At 48.5% G+C, this 12,436-nt stretch overlaps 2 protein-coding genes across 2 annotated transcripts; both read right to left on the reverse strand.

The window, feature by feature from the left end:
* Nucleotides 1–5,373: 5,373 nt before the first annotated feature.
* Nucleotides 5,374–6,798, reverse strand: HETIRDRAFT_312532 (uncharacterized protein; the record flags this gene model as incomplete). Its single annotated transcript, XM_009545026.1, has 1 exon — nt 5,374–6,798. A coding segment is annotated over one exon (1,425 nt), but the record flags the coding sequence as incomplete, so codon positions are not given.
* A 2,450-nt stretch (nt 6,799–9,248) lies between these two features.
* On the reverse strand, nt 9,249–10,472 carry HETIRDRAFT_311687 (uncharacterized protein; the record flags this gene model as incomplete). The annotated part of the gene is made up of 1 exon (XM_009545027.1): nt 9,249–10,472. One exon carries the CDS (start codon nt 10,470–10,472, stop codon nt 9,249–9,251), a length of 1,224 nt encoding a protein of 407 aa, XP_009543322.1.
* Between the last annotated feature and the right edge of the window lie 1,964 nt (nt 10,473–12,436).

Raw genomic sequence — 12,436 nt, forward strand, 5'->3', positions numbered from 1 at the left:
CCCCAGGTATAGACCCCCATTAAGAAAGCATTACTGTATACACCCTGGAGCAAGACCTAGGCCAAGAATACCCACCTAGCACTAGACACATAAACAACCAACTCCATTATAACAATTGCCATATCCAGCATGAAGGAATCCATTGGCTCTATAAAGACACCAATACTATCGCCCCACCAAATTATGATAACTGCTCATACTAAAACAGGTGTTATTATTTCACATTTGACAATGAAACAAAAGAGGAAAACCTTTGGAATAAAACAGAGAACTATTGGGACCTCGCACCACAGTACAAAGACTTAGCACCAATAATCCCCGACAACTTGGAGCAAGAGAACTTCTGGAAAACCACCCCTTTGTATTAAGCTCTAATTAGTTCTATTTATGCATAATTAAGAATGATTAGGATTAGACATTTTTAGCTTACCCCCCCTCTAAACCTGTTCTAATTAGACATAATTTTCCTAAATTAGGAATTATTAGGATTGATTATAACTTGAAATTTCGGAAAAATCATAATAAATCAAGCATCACAGTTCTTATAGCCTTCTTACAGAGTCATGTCTATTAAAGCACTAGTTCAATACCTAAACACAGAATATACCTTATAACAAACTTGCCTTCTGCCAGAGTTGAACTAACAACCTCATATATGCAAGCACCTGGGACAGATGCTCTAAGCCACTAAGCCACAAGGTCTAAGAGTGAAGTTGGTAATCTAAATAAGTAGACATAATATAGGCAATCTCAACATCTCTGATTTTATTTAACATTTATCTTTCCTCTATCTTATAGATAAATAGGTCAATAGATACCTAAAAAGTCAGGTCTTTCAGGATTTAGTTTAAACACCAGCTAAGAAGATAATAAACCAATGGAAAATCAATAATACATTTTATATAGGATAAAAATAAATTATGGCACTTATACAATTTGGACTGAGAATGTGTAAAACTATGATTGAATATAATATCCAATAGGACTCTACTAGTATAGACAATGCTACCTGAATTTGCAAATTTGATCAAAAACATGATTATGAATAATCAAGATCCAATAAGAGAGAGGGGTTTTCCAAATAGCCACTAGTGAGGTAGAGGGTGGGGACAAGAGTATATGTATGGCATGCCTATATATAAATAAGCACAAGATTGTTGGAGGTGATCTTAATATGCTTAATGCATATATTTCCTATATGGCAGGCAAATATATCATTCTGGCACCACATACCAATATGACTGTCTTTTCCACAGCCTAATAGCTAGAGGAAAACACCAAGTTTGAGCATCTTCTGTATAACAAGGCAATAAACAATATAAATAGTGCTAAATATTGTATAATTTTTAGTGATGATTGTGTGCTGCACAAGACAGTATTAGCCACTATACTAATAGACAAGGTCTATAAGGCTGCATATAGCATATCCCTAAGTCCAACCCACATGTTGTGTCCTATAATGACCAGTAGCAGGCATTGCTGTGGTATTTCATGCCTTGTGTTACGACTGCTCGTCGGTAACCCCAAGAGTAGGAGGTTCTTCCCTAGGTCACTCGTGGAGGATGTGTGGAACGGTGGTCTCGACCGTACGTGTAGCACAGGAGCCAGACGTGTATTGCGATGTAGCAATGAAAGTAGACAGTATGAAGACTGCCTAAGAACGAAGAGAATAGACTGAAGATCGTCAGCCTATTCTATGGGCCTTTTATACTACTTTGGGAAGTAGGGCGTGAGAATACCGAATATGTATCTGTAGGTATTCTCTAAGTCGTCTCTCTCAATAACGACTACTCTTGTGCTTCTCCGTTGGTCTCCTTCCGGCCAGGAGAGACTAGGAGGTTCATGCCCTGCGTGTGAGTAATTTATAAGGCGGCGCTCCATGCCCGCTAATACAAAGGCCCGTGATACTCGACCAATGATTGATGACCCATTGGGAGTGGATGACCAGGGTTAATATCTGTACCTTGGTGTACGCCTCAACCTGTGAGGCCGCGTGATATTTGTGATGATCGTATCGGAATAGACCGCCGTGTAGGCCCGATAGAACGTGATCATAACAATACCCCCTTTCTACGTCCTATTCGCCTGGTAGGACCACGCCTTGCGTGTCATCGCCGCTCCATATACGATTTGCTTTCTTGATTCAACGATGGTCGCCGGATGCGACTTCCGGGACATGACTTCGTTTTCTGGGAGGAAGACCGACTTACGTCGTTTGATCCTCTAGGAGTTTTCCATCTCCGTTGAGCTGTTTGTTTGTCGAGTCGTGAGGGTATCCAAGCCTCCGCTCTCTAGGATGTTCTTCCTTCACCCGTGGGATTGATTTTGCCGCGGGTAAACCGCATCGCGGTCTTACTTCCAGCCCGCTTCTGGAATAGTATCAAGAAAGGCGTATGAATGCGAGTGGTTGTGGATGTGTAGAAATTCGAGCGTGTGGGTTCTAATTCGTGTCATCAGGTTCTTCTTCTTCCTTCTCCGAGGGCCAAACCTCAGTGTTTCCAGGATAGTCGTCTATCCTCATGATTTGTTGTTCCTCTCGACGACAGTGGATGGCGCCCATGGACAAGTAGGTTGATCGCTTTACGAAGGCTTAGGCCTACTTCTCCAGGCTACCAGTCATGACGCCCCAAGCAGTATCGCTCCCATACGGTGAGCTCATCTCCGGTGAGGTTGCAGCCAAATCCCAAGCAGTATTGTCCCCATACGGTGGACTCATCTCCGGTGAGGCAGTTTACGGCGTCCAGAGTTTGTTTTTCACAAACGTGGGCCTATGGTGGGGAATACCACGTGTAGTGTTGGGTTCGAGGCAAGGATGTGAAGAGAATTAGACTTGAAGGGTGCAGCGAGGAATAAGGAGGAGTCTGACTCCTTTCCCAAGTCTGTCCGTTCGCTTGCACGAGTAGACATCAAGACCACAGCTGATATATTAGTCGGGTTGCGAGATATATCCACGACTGGCAGTTTAAACGTCATGCGGGACGGTCCGTAGTTTATCGTCGTTTCGGACGATCCGTAGTTTAACGTCTTTGCGGACGTCAGTAGTTTTACATCGTTTCAGATGTTCTTCATCATCAACATGGAATATCTGTGGGGAAAGATGTTTCTGCACGCCGGAATTTCCATCGGTTGTGTGCATAGGGCCCTAGACCAGACTTTACCCGCTCCAGATTCCACTGAGGCATGATGGACGGTTTATGCTATATCAAACCGGATAACTTGTAACGCCCCAAAGTTGTGAGACCGCTCAGTTTAACGCCGTGAGGTAGGCGGACTTGCAGTTTAACGCCGTGCATTAGGCGGCTTGCAGTTTAACGCCGTGCGATAGGCGGCTTGCAGTTTAACGCCGTGCGATAGGCGGGCTATCGTCTGACTATGTCCCTCGAGTCACGATAGGCTTTTCCTCCGAGGATGAGGGTAGTTTAATGTCATTTCGGACATTATCGACATATTCTCGTCAAGAATGATGTCGACCGATGATCCCTATACTAAAAGGGACGAGTAGTTTAGTGTCATCTCGGACGGTTGGTGACCACGGTCTTGGTCAACAACCACAACTCCTATTCGGTAAGGAGCACGTAGTTTAATGTCATTGCGGACCGATTGACACCATGGCGGTCAATCCACAACTCCTATACGGTAAGGAGCAAATAGTTTTGTGTCATTGCGGACGATTCAGCACCAGAGTGATGAATCACAACCCCCATGCGATCGGGAGCAAGTAGTTTATCGTCATTGCGGACGCATTGGTGTCCAGGGAATTGGACGTCAATGACAACCCCTAGGTTCAGGGGCACTAGTTTAACGTCGTCTCGGACGCATGGTATCTTGTCAAGATCGCCACGCACGATCCCTAGAACAAAAAGGGACAGTAGTTTTACATCGTTTCGGATGCTTGTAGTTTACCGTCGTTTCGGACGTCGATGCCATTGGCCTCGAACAATCCCTATGTGGAAAGGGACAATAGTTTAGCGTCATCGCGGACGTTGTTTCGCCACAAATATTGTGGAAAAACAATGCTTAGTTTAACGTCATCCCGGACGCGTCGTAGTTTATCGTCGTTGCGGACGAGACCTAGTTTTACGTCGTTTCGGACGAGACCTAGTTTTACGTCGTTTCGGACGATTGGCGGAATAGACTTTGGATGAGTGGCCCGCTCTTGTCGTTCTTCCGCTATGTGGGCCAGACGAGAGTCGTGTGACCTAGTCCCTTCCCACTAGATCTTCGACTCGAGGCACGTGTCCTAGTTGCCTCCTGACTAGGTCTTGGAGCGGAATTTCTTGCACTTCGACTCCAAGACTAGACTGAGCGCTCCATGAAGAGAGGCCTGCTCTTCCATGTCCCCAGACCCCTCGCTTGGATTTGAACCAAGACGACCCGATATTCTTTTACCGAAAAGCGAGTGAATATCGGAAGCGCTTCGACCTTTTATAGGCAGGGTTCTGTGACGCGAGTCCTTCCGCGCTTCGCCAGAATGCAACCACGCTCCTTTGGTCAATGGTAGTTTAACGTCATCTCGGACGGGGATAGTTTTCCGTCATTTCGGACGAAGACTAGTTTAACGTCATTGCGGACCCTAGTAGTTTATAGTCATTGCGGACCAAGCCTTTGGTAGTTTTACATCGTTCCGGATGTAATTTGTGGCCTCGCATCATTAGGAAGACTTGTGAGGTAGAGGCGGCCCGCTCTCTACATCATCTCATGCGCCAGCTGTAGGATCCCCTAATGCGGAAACGATCCTGTAAAACGGGAGATCCAAAGTGGGACGTCCCAAAACACCAGTCAGACCTTGACTGTGAGGGTTCACGATACGAGTTATGCATCATAATTTCTTGACTCGGACTTGCAACCGGTTATGTATGGGCACTTCGCTGTACCAAGGCGAAGGGCCTGCTTGTCGACACCTACGAGTAGAGTATATGTCATGTAGAGGGTTCCCTAATGCGGAAAAAACCCTGTAAAACTGAGGATCCAAATGGGACGCTCGATGCATCTGTCAGATTAACTCCTTGACAGCGAGGATGTGAAAGGTTCCGCCGTAGGTCGTACGTGGAATTATGCCCGCTGTTGTCCTTGATTCGTACCATCATTTGAACCTAGGACTAAAATGGTCAGGTACTTCCCCTGCCTTCTTATCTTTTCACAGTTTTAAGACATGCAGGTCCGATAGTTTAGACGTCATTCCGGACGTGGGGTAGTTTAACGTCTCTTTCGGACGAGGTCGTACAGTTTAACGTCTTGAGGGACGATCCTAGTTTTACGTCGTTGCGGACGATTGTAGTTTTACATCGTTTCGGATGTGATTTTGTGTCAGGGGAAGGAGTTCCTCAACTTCCTTACCCCCTTTCTTCTCCCTATGCCCTGTTATTAGTCCGTTTAATAATCAAAGGGTCCTTGATAATCCCCGCCCCCTTCGTCAGGTCGGTAGTAGGGGTCAGCGTCGTCGTAATTTCCTGGATCGTCTAGAGCATCCCATGCATCGAGCTCGGATCTAGTCCAAGAGCTATTTCTTCGAGCCTCCGAATCAGCGCGGCGAGTTCTGCGGCTACTTCGGTTATCCTCTCTTTCGTTCGTACGAAATCGAGCACTAGGAGGAGGCGATCCAGGCCGGTGTCGAATACTCCGGCCAGCAGTTGTTCCGCGTCCGAGGGTTGCCTGGTTTCCCCGACTCCGCCTTCCCTCATTTCTTCGATAGACGGGCGGTTCCTCCTCGTCGGTATTTCCTTGGGATAAGGGAAAACCTCGTATCCGGTGAGAGGGGGGAGTCGCGGTATGGCTATGCGCTGTAGGAACCTCTCGTTGTCTCGGTGGAGGGCGCTCCACGACCGTACGCGGAACCCTTCTTGGATTTGATACAGGCGTGGGATGTTCTCCGGGACGTGGTACGTTCCAAGTGACAACTCGGAAAGGGTCGGTTCTGCTTGGTTGGACGTTTCCCAGTTCTCCTCCGAAGAGGAGAGCTGGAAGGAGCTCTCGGTTGACATATTGGGAGAACTCGTCAGGGTGGATGAGGAGGGCTCGGGGTCGCCCGTCATTATGGGCGTACCAGGAGGCTGTGTCCGGGTCGGTTTGGAGGGCAAGCGTCCTGATCTGGAGACTGGCACTAGCCAGTCGTCGAGGTACGTCGCTATGTTCATTCCCGAGTTGTCCTGCCGAGAAGTTAGCGAGTCTTTGGAGGGCCATGGCTGTGGCCATTTGTATTACCGCGGAGATGGTGTTCCGCTGGAGGAGCGCGTCCGCGTGTCGCTCCAGTTCTCCGGTGTGAGGATCTGTACGAGGGGTAGGTCCTCCCATGGAGCTGGGAATCGGTCCACTAGTTGGTACTGGCGGAGGTGCAGTTTCTGATAGAACTGGTATTGATTCAGCTTCTCCATGGCCTGGGAGTTGAGCTGCCGTTCTTGCTCGAAATCCCGAGGGACCTGCAACTCCACTAGGACGCGTGCCTTCACTAGGAGGTGGAACTCCCACTGGTAATGGGCCAAGGCTCGACTGGTTTCGGTCATCAGAGTTTTCATGCCGTGGTGCATCTCGTGAGGCCCTCTCCGGTGAGGGTCTTCGGGTTCTTTCCCTTTCCTTGAACTTGCCATAGTCTTCGGCGTCGTCGTCGGAGAAGTTGTTGAGATGAGGGGTGAGGAGGACGCCGGTAGATCCTGGTTGTTGAGGACTTGTTCCTCTATCAATTCGTCCAGCATCTGGTCGGTGAGGACTTGTTCCTCTTTCCACTCGTTCGATATCTGGATTGGCGACCATAAGGACGACATCGGGGGAGGAGTTTCTGGATGGAGACGAAGCATCGTGTTCCGATTTCGAGTTTCGGATGAGGGAAATGAGGTTTGAGGAGGTGATTTCCGTGGATTTTATATGCCGTGTCGGGGACGGTTCTACCAATGTTTCGTCGGATTTGTTGAAAAGCTTGGCCGGGAGTAAAATTTGAGATTTGTTGTCAGATTCTACCCCCTCACTTAGGTCTGGACGCCTGGACAGAGCATCGGAGTGATTTGTTGATCCTGCTTTATAGCTGAGTGTAAAGTCGAATCTGCTCAAATAAAGGCTCCAACGGGCGTGTCGTCGTGATAAGTCTCGCGCCGTTTGGAAATGTTCCAGGTTTTTGTGATCTGTCCAAATCTCGAAAGGATGTCGTGCTCCTTCGAGGTAGTGATTCCAGTGTTCCAACGCTTTTATTATAGCCAAGAGTTCCCGGTCGTGAACATCGTAATTCCGCTCTGCTGGTGAAAACGATCCGGAGAGGAAAGCGACTGGGTGCCAGTCGCCATCTTTTCCTTCTTGTAGAAGGGTAGCTCCATAGGCGATTAGTGATGCGTCCGTTACTAATCGATATGGGTGCATGGGATCTGGATAGTTCAAGACGGGTTTACTGATAAAAGCTTTCTTTAACCGTTCGAAAGCTTCTTGGCATTTTGCAGTCCAGTTCCATTTCTCATCCTTTTTGGTAAGGTCGTGTAGGGGGCGCGCGATGAGTGAGAATTTGTCAATGAAGCGCCTGTAAAAATTCCCTAGGCCCAAGAAGGAGCGAATGTCGCGGACTGTGCGTGGGATTGGCCAATCTTTTATTGCATCCACCTTCGAGTCCTCCATGGCGACATGGTCTTTTGAAATTGTATATCCCAGATATTGGAGCTTTTCCTTGTAAAACTCACATTTTTCGGGTTTCAAATATAGATCGTTGTCGCGTAGGATTTGGAAAACTTGGTTTAGGATTTTAACATGTTCCGCCATGGTTTTGGAGAAGACGAGGATGTCGTCCATATATACGGTTATCTTCCGGGCTGTGATGAGCTCCCTGAAGATCATGTTCATCATAGCTTGGAAGGTGGCTGGCGAGTTGGTTAGGCCGAAGAACATCACCGTTGGTTCGTAAGAACCTAACGGGGTGATGAAACTCGCTTTCCACTCATCTCCCTCTTTGATGCATATATTGTTGTATCCCCATCGCACATCCAATTTGCTAAAAATGATGGCCCCTTTTATCACGTCCAGTAGTTCTTGGATTAGTGGAAGGGGGCACACATTCGGGATGGTGTGCGAATTCAAATGGCGATAGTCCTGTACCGGGCGTAGTTTTCCATCTTTTTTTCCTATAAAGAAAAATGGGGCTGCTGTTTGCGAGGTGGATCGACGGATAGTTCCTCTTTCCAGATGTTCCTTAATGAATTTTCCTAATTCATCGTGTTTTTCTGGGCTCAGGGCATAGATTTTGGGCACTTGAGGTTTGAAGGTTGGTTTTAAGTCAATGGCATGATCCCAGTAAGTGTGTTCTGGGAGTCGCTGCGACTTTCGTTCGCTGAAGATGTCCAAAAATTCGTGATGCGCCTTGGGAACTCTTTCCTTTAGATTGGTGACGATAATTTCGTCTTCCAGGTCTTGGTCGAAGCTGGCAAATCCTGACGGTTCGGGGGCCAGTTTCCGAATAACTGGGTCCCGGGTGGCCTGTTTTCCTGAGGGTTTGTCTGGGAGATCAGGTTCTCCCCCGTTTGGTGAAAGAGATGGCTTGTCTTGAGCCTTTCGTTTCTCTTCTGCGTATTTCCTTATGTCCTTTAGGAGCCATTTCCTTTTGAGGTATGCTCGTAGTTGGACGCCAAACGTTCCGCTGTGATCGCGGAGTCCTACATCTTCCGATAGTCTTCGGAGATGTTCGAGGCGCTGTTTTTCGCGCTCATTGATGCGTGGTTTGTGCCGTGGCTCCACGTCTGATAACCGCCTACTGTATGGCGGTTCTTCCCTTGCCCTAGTGAACCCATATGGTTGCTGGCATTTCTGGGGGCACCGATCGAAGTGCACTTCACGTCGCCTCCATTCGATGGAGGGATCGTGGTATTTCAGCTAATCTGTTCCTAGGATAAGGTCGTCTTTCCCTAGATTGGAGATAAACATCTGGACGCGCTCGGTATGCGTTCGTCCACAGATGTCCCGAATGGTGAGGTTCACATCCAAGGCGGATCGGATGAGACCTGCTTTATTGATGGTGTCATCGACATTCCGGACGCGAATGGGGTTGTTGAGTGTGTAGGTGGGGAAACGATGTCTTTTGACCCAAGTTTCGTTTACTATAACCCCTTCGCATGCCGAGTCGATGGTTGCCTTTGCTCCAGCGTTTTGACTCCTGTTTGATACTTTCACGTTCAGGCGTATGGGGGTGATGATACGGTCGTTCATTGCTCCGATACGAATACAAGTGCGGGCATCAAATTCGGGTCGTCCTTGACCTCTCTCCTTCGCTGGCGAGGGAGAGGTCAGGAAAAACGCTCCGCGTGTCCCAAGATCACTTCTCTTGCTTCATCTTCCCCTAGTTCTCCGAGTACTGCTCCGATTCGAGCAGAATGACTGACGCTTCCGTCTCCCCGTCGTCCGTTAGGTAACATAGCGCGTTGCCCATGGTTCGTTTGGGGTCGTCCGGATGAGGTAGAGTGAGGACGTTCCATCGAAGGACCAGGTTGTGGTACCCGCTGGTCGTTGCGAGGGACATCCTCTGTCTCCATTCCTCGATATATTCCCGCTTGGTTTCCCATAGCGGGTGCGTCGTCTTCTCCTTCCAAATCAACCGCGCGGTTTCTTCTCCCTGTCGTGCCCATGCGTCTCTTCGAGTTTCCTCGAGTCGGTTGAACGCCTCTGCGTTGTGACGGGCAGTCAGTATTCCAGTGTCCTGTTTTTCCGCAATGGTAACAGGCGCTTGGAGGCTTGCCGTCATATTTCCGTTTTTGGCTAAGGGCATTGCGCTTGCGTGTCGCGTCAATGTCCATGTCAACGACTTGGTTGTTCATTCTACGAGGGGCGTTTGTAGAATTGTAGCGGGGAGAGATTTGGTTATGAAAACGATTCAGATAATCGCTTCGAAAGGAGGTGGAGTTGGCTAGGATGGCTTTTTGAGCTGTTCTGGCTCGCAGCCGTCCATCTATTTCGCAGGCTGTATTGATCCAGTCCTGAATGGTATCCTTTGGTTGGACTTCCTTGTCGTAAATTTTGTCCATGACGCGCGGGTCTAAACCGCGTTGGAAGTAAGGGACCTGCTCTTTATCGGAGATGTCGGCATCGGCGGCGATGAGAATGAATTGGTTGGAGTATTCATCAACCGTCATTCGTCCTTGGGAGAAGGCCATGAGTGCGCTTCGCGCTTTGTCGGTCTTGCCCGTCTCCCTGAACTGTAATTTGAACTTGGCTAAAAAGTCCTTCCAGGTGCCTAGATCGGTAGGTGGATCTGCTCCTACTGATTTGAGGAGGAAGTTCTCCGCCCAAGCTCCTGCCGTGCCGTATCTCATGCATGAGAGCACAAGGGATATTTTGTCTTGATCGGTCTTGTACCGATCGGATTCTGCTGCGAAAAGAAGGAGGCATTGGAGCATGAATTTCTGGGATTCAATGCGGTCGCCTGTGTAATTGTCTGGGAGTTTGACTTTTCCTCTTCCGGGTTGTACTGTCGCGGAAGGGGTGTTTGTAGAAGTCGAAGCTTGTCCCGACATTTCGGCGAGTGGTTCGTTTCGGGTGTTGATCGGTGTTTGGTCTGGTGAGTCGGAGTCTGATTCCGAGGTTGTTTCCTCTTGCTCCGAGTCTTCGGGGATTACCGGCGCCGGTTCCCTGTATTGTGGGGCTAGTTCCCACTGAGCTTCTGTTTCGTTCCAAATATCCTCTTCTTCTGTTCCGTCTTCAAGGGTGAAGTAATAACGCCCGTTTCGGTATGAGCAGTTATCGTAATTCGGAGGGGCAGTTCCGTTATTGTCTTCGTAGACCCAGAAGTCCCCTTCGCGCCGGATAGGGCGATTGTTGTGACGGAGTTGATTATTGATACGTCTAGTGCCGGGTGGGTATTCCTGGCCTAGGTCTTGCTCCAGAGTGTGTGCAGTAACGCTTTCTCAATGGGGGTCTATATCCCCACTGAGCAAGGTTATGAGAGAGAGTGTGGCAGCAAGCTAGTGCGAGCAAGGTAGGGGCAGAAGAGTCTATTCTAGTGTTACGACTGCTCGTCGGTAACCCCAAGAGTAGGAGGTTCTTCCCTAGGTCACTCGTGGAGGATGTGTGGAACGGTGGTCTCGACCGTACGTGTAGCACAGGAGCCAGACGTGTATTGCGATGTAGCAATGAAAGTAGACAGTATGAAGACTGCCTAAGAACGAAGAGAATAGACTGAAGATCGTCAGCCTATTCTATGGGCCTTTTATACTACTTTGGGAAGTAGGGCGTGAGAATACCGAATATGTATCTGTAGGTATTCTCTAAGTCGTCTCTCTCAATAACGACTACTCTTGTGCTTCTCCGTTGGTCTCCTTCCGGCCAGGAGAGACTAGGAGGTTCATGCCCTGCGTGTGAGTAATTTATAAGGCGGCGCTCCATGCCCGCTAATACAAAGGCCCGTGATACTCGACCAATGATTGATGACCCATTGGGAGTGGATGACCAGGGTTAATATCTGTACCTTGGTGTACGCCTCAACCTGTGAGGCCGCGTGATATTTGTGATGATCGTATCGGAATAGACCGCCGTGTAGGCCCGATAGAACGTGATCATAACACCTTGTCTGTGGCTTCAAATGGAGTTCTACTTCACCTGATGCTGGGGACTTATCCCACTGGCCCCGACCGAGGGGTCTATAGGCTCACACGTCCTTTCCCTCATTTTCAAGTTGTACCCCTGACCTTTGGACTCTGCCACCCATCCTCTTGCACTTGACCCCCTATCATTGAATATGATCCTAGTGACTCTGATGCACTCCCCCTCATTAATCACCACCACACTCTCTAAAAGCACACAAACAATTGTCCGGTATGATGTTAAACTGCCAGGGCAGACGATGGTTCGAATCTGTTGGGCCGGTACTTACTACCACGATGAGAAGAGGGACTCAGTTTTAAGATGCAGTCCCTGCATATTTCTAATGAGGTGAGGTACCATGGCATCAGTACTCAAGGGCTATTGCACCATGGCTTGACAGTGGGCAGCAAGAATTGGTGCCCTAAGTATTATTTCCCTATGATTATAACAGACTTTATGCACATTGCTTATGTTTTTCTTGAACTCTTTTACTTACCGTCTCTGGCACTGACGGCCTAGAGGGGGGGGGTAATGTTATGAACCGCCTACTGTATCCTTCTTGCCTTTCCCACAATCCATATAAGGACACATAGGACCTTTCTCCCGACTATACCTCGCGTTCCTGATCCACCACTAGTTGGTCCATGCTCTTGCTTGTACATATTTATAACAGCTGTGGCGCAGTAGGGAAGCCTTAGGCTATCTACCTCTGTCCAATCTAGGAACTGCTGTTCATCAGTCTTCCCTGATTCTCAAGCATTAGTCTGATTAGCTTCACTTTTTCACATCTATTAACCCTGCCATCATCCTCCTTGTGTCTGTATTGATCTGTGGACTAGGAATCTCTCATCCCGAGCAGCCGTTCGTGACAGCCTTGTCATAGTGAACAGTGGCAGGG

This window comes from Heterobasidion irregulare (genome assembly GCF_000320585.1).
Source record: "Heterobasidion irregulare TC 32-1 unplaced genomic scaffold scaffold_03, whole genome shotgun sequence".
NCBI lineage: Eukaryota > Fungi > Basidiomycota > Agaricomycetes > Russulales > Bondarzewiaceae > Heterobasidion > Heterobasidion irregulare.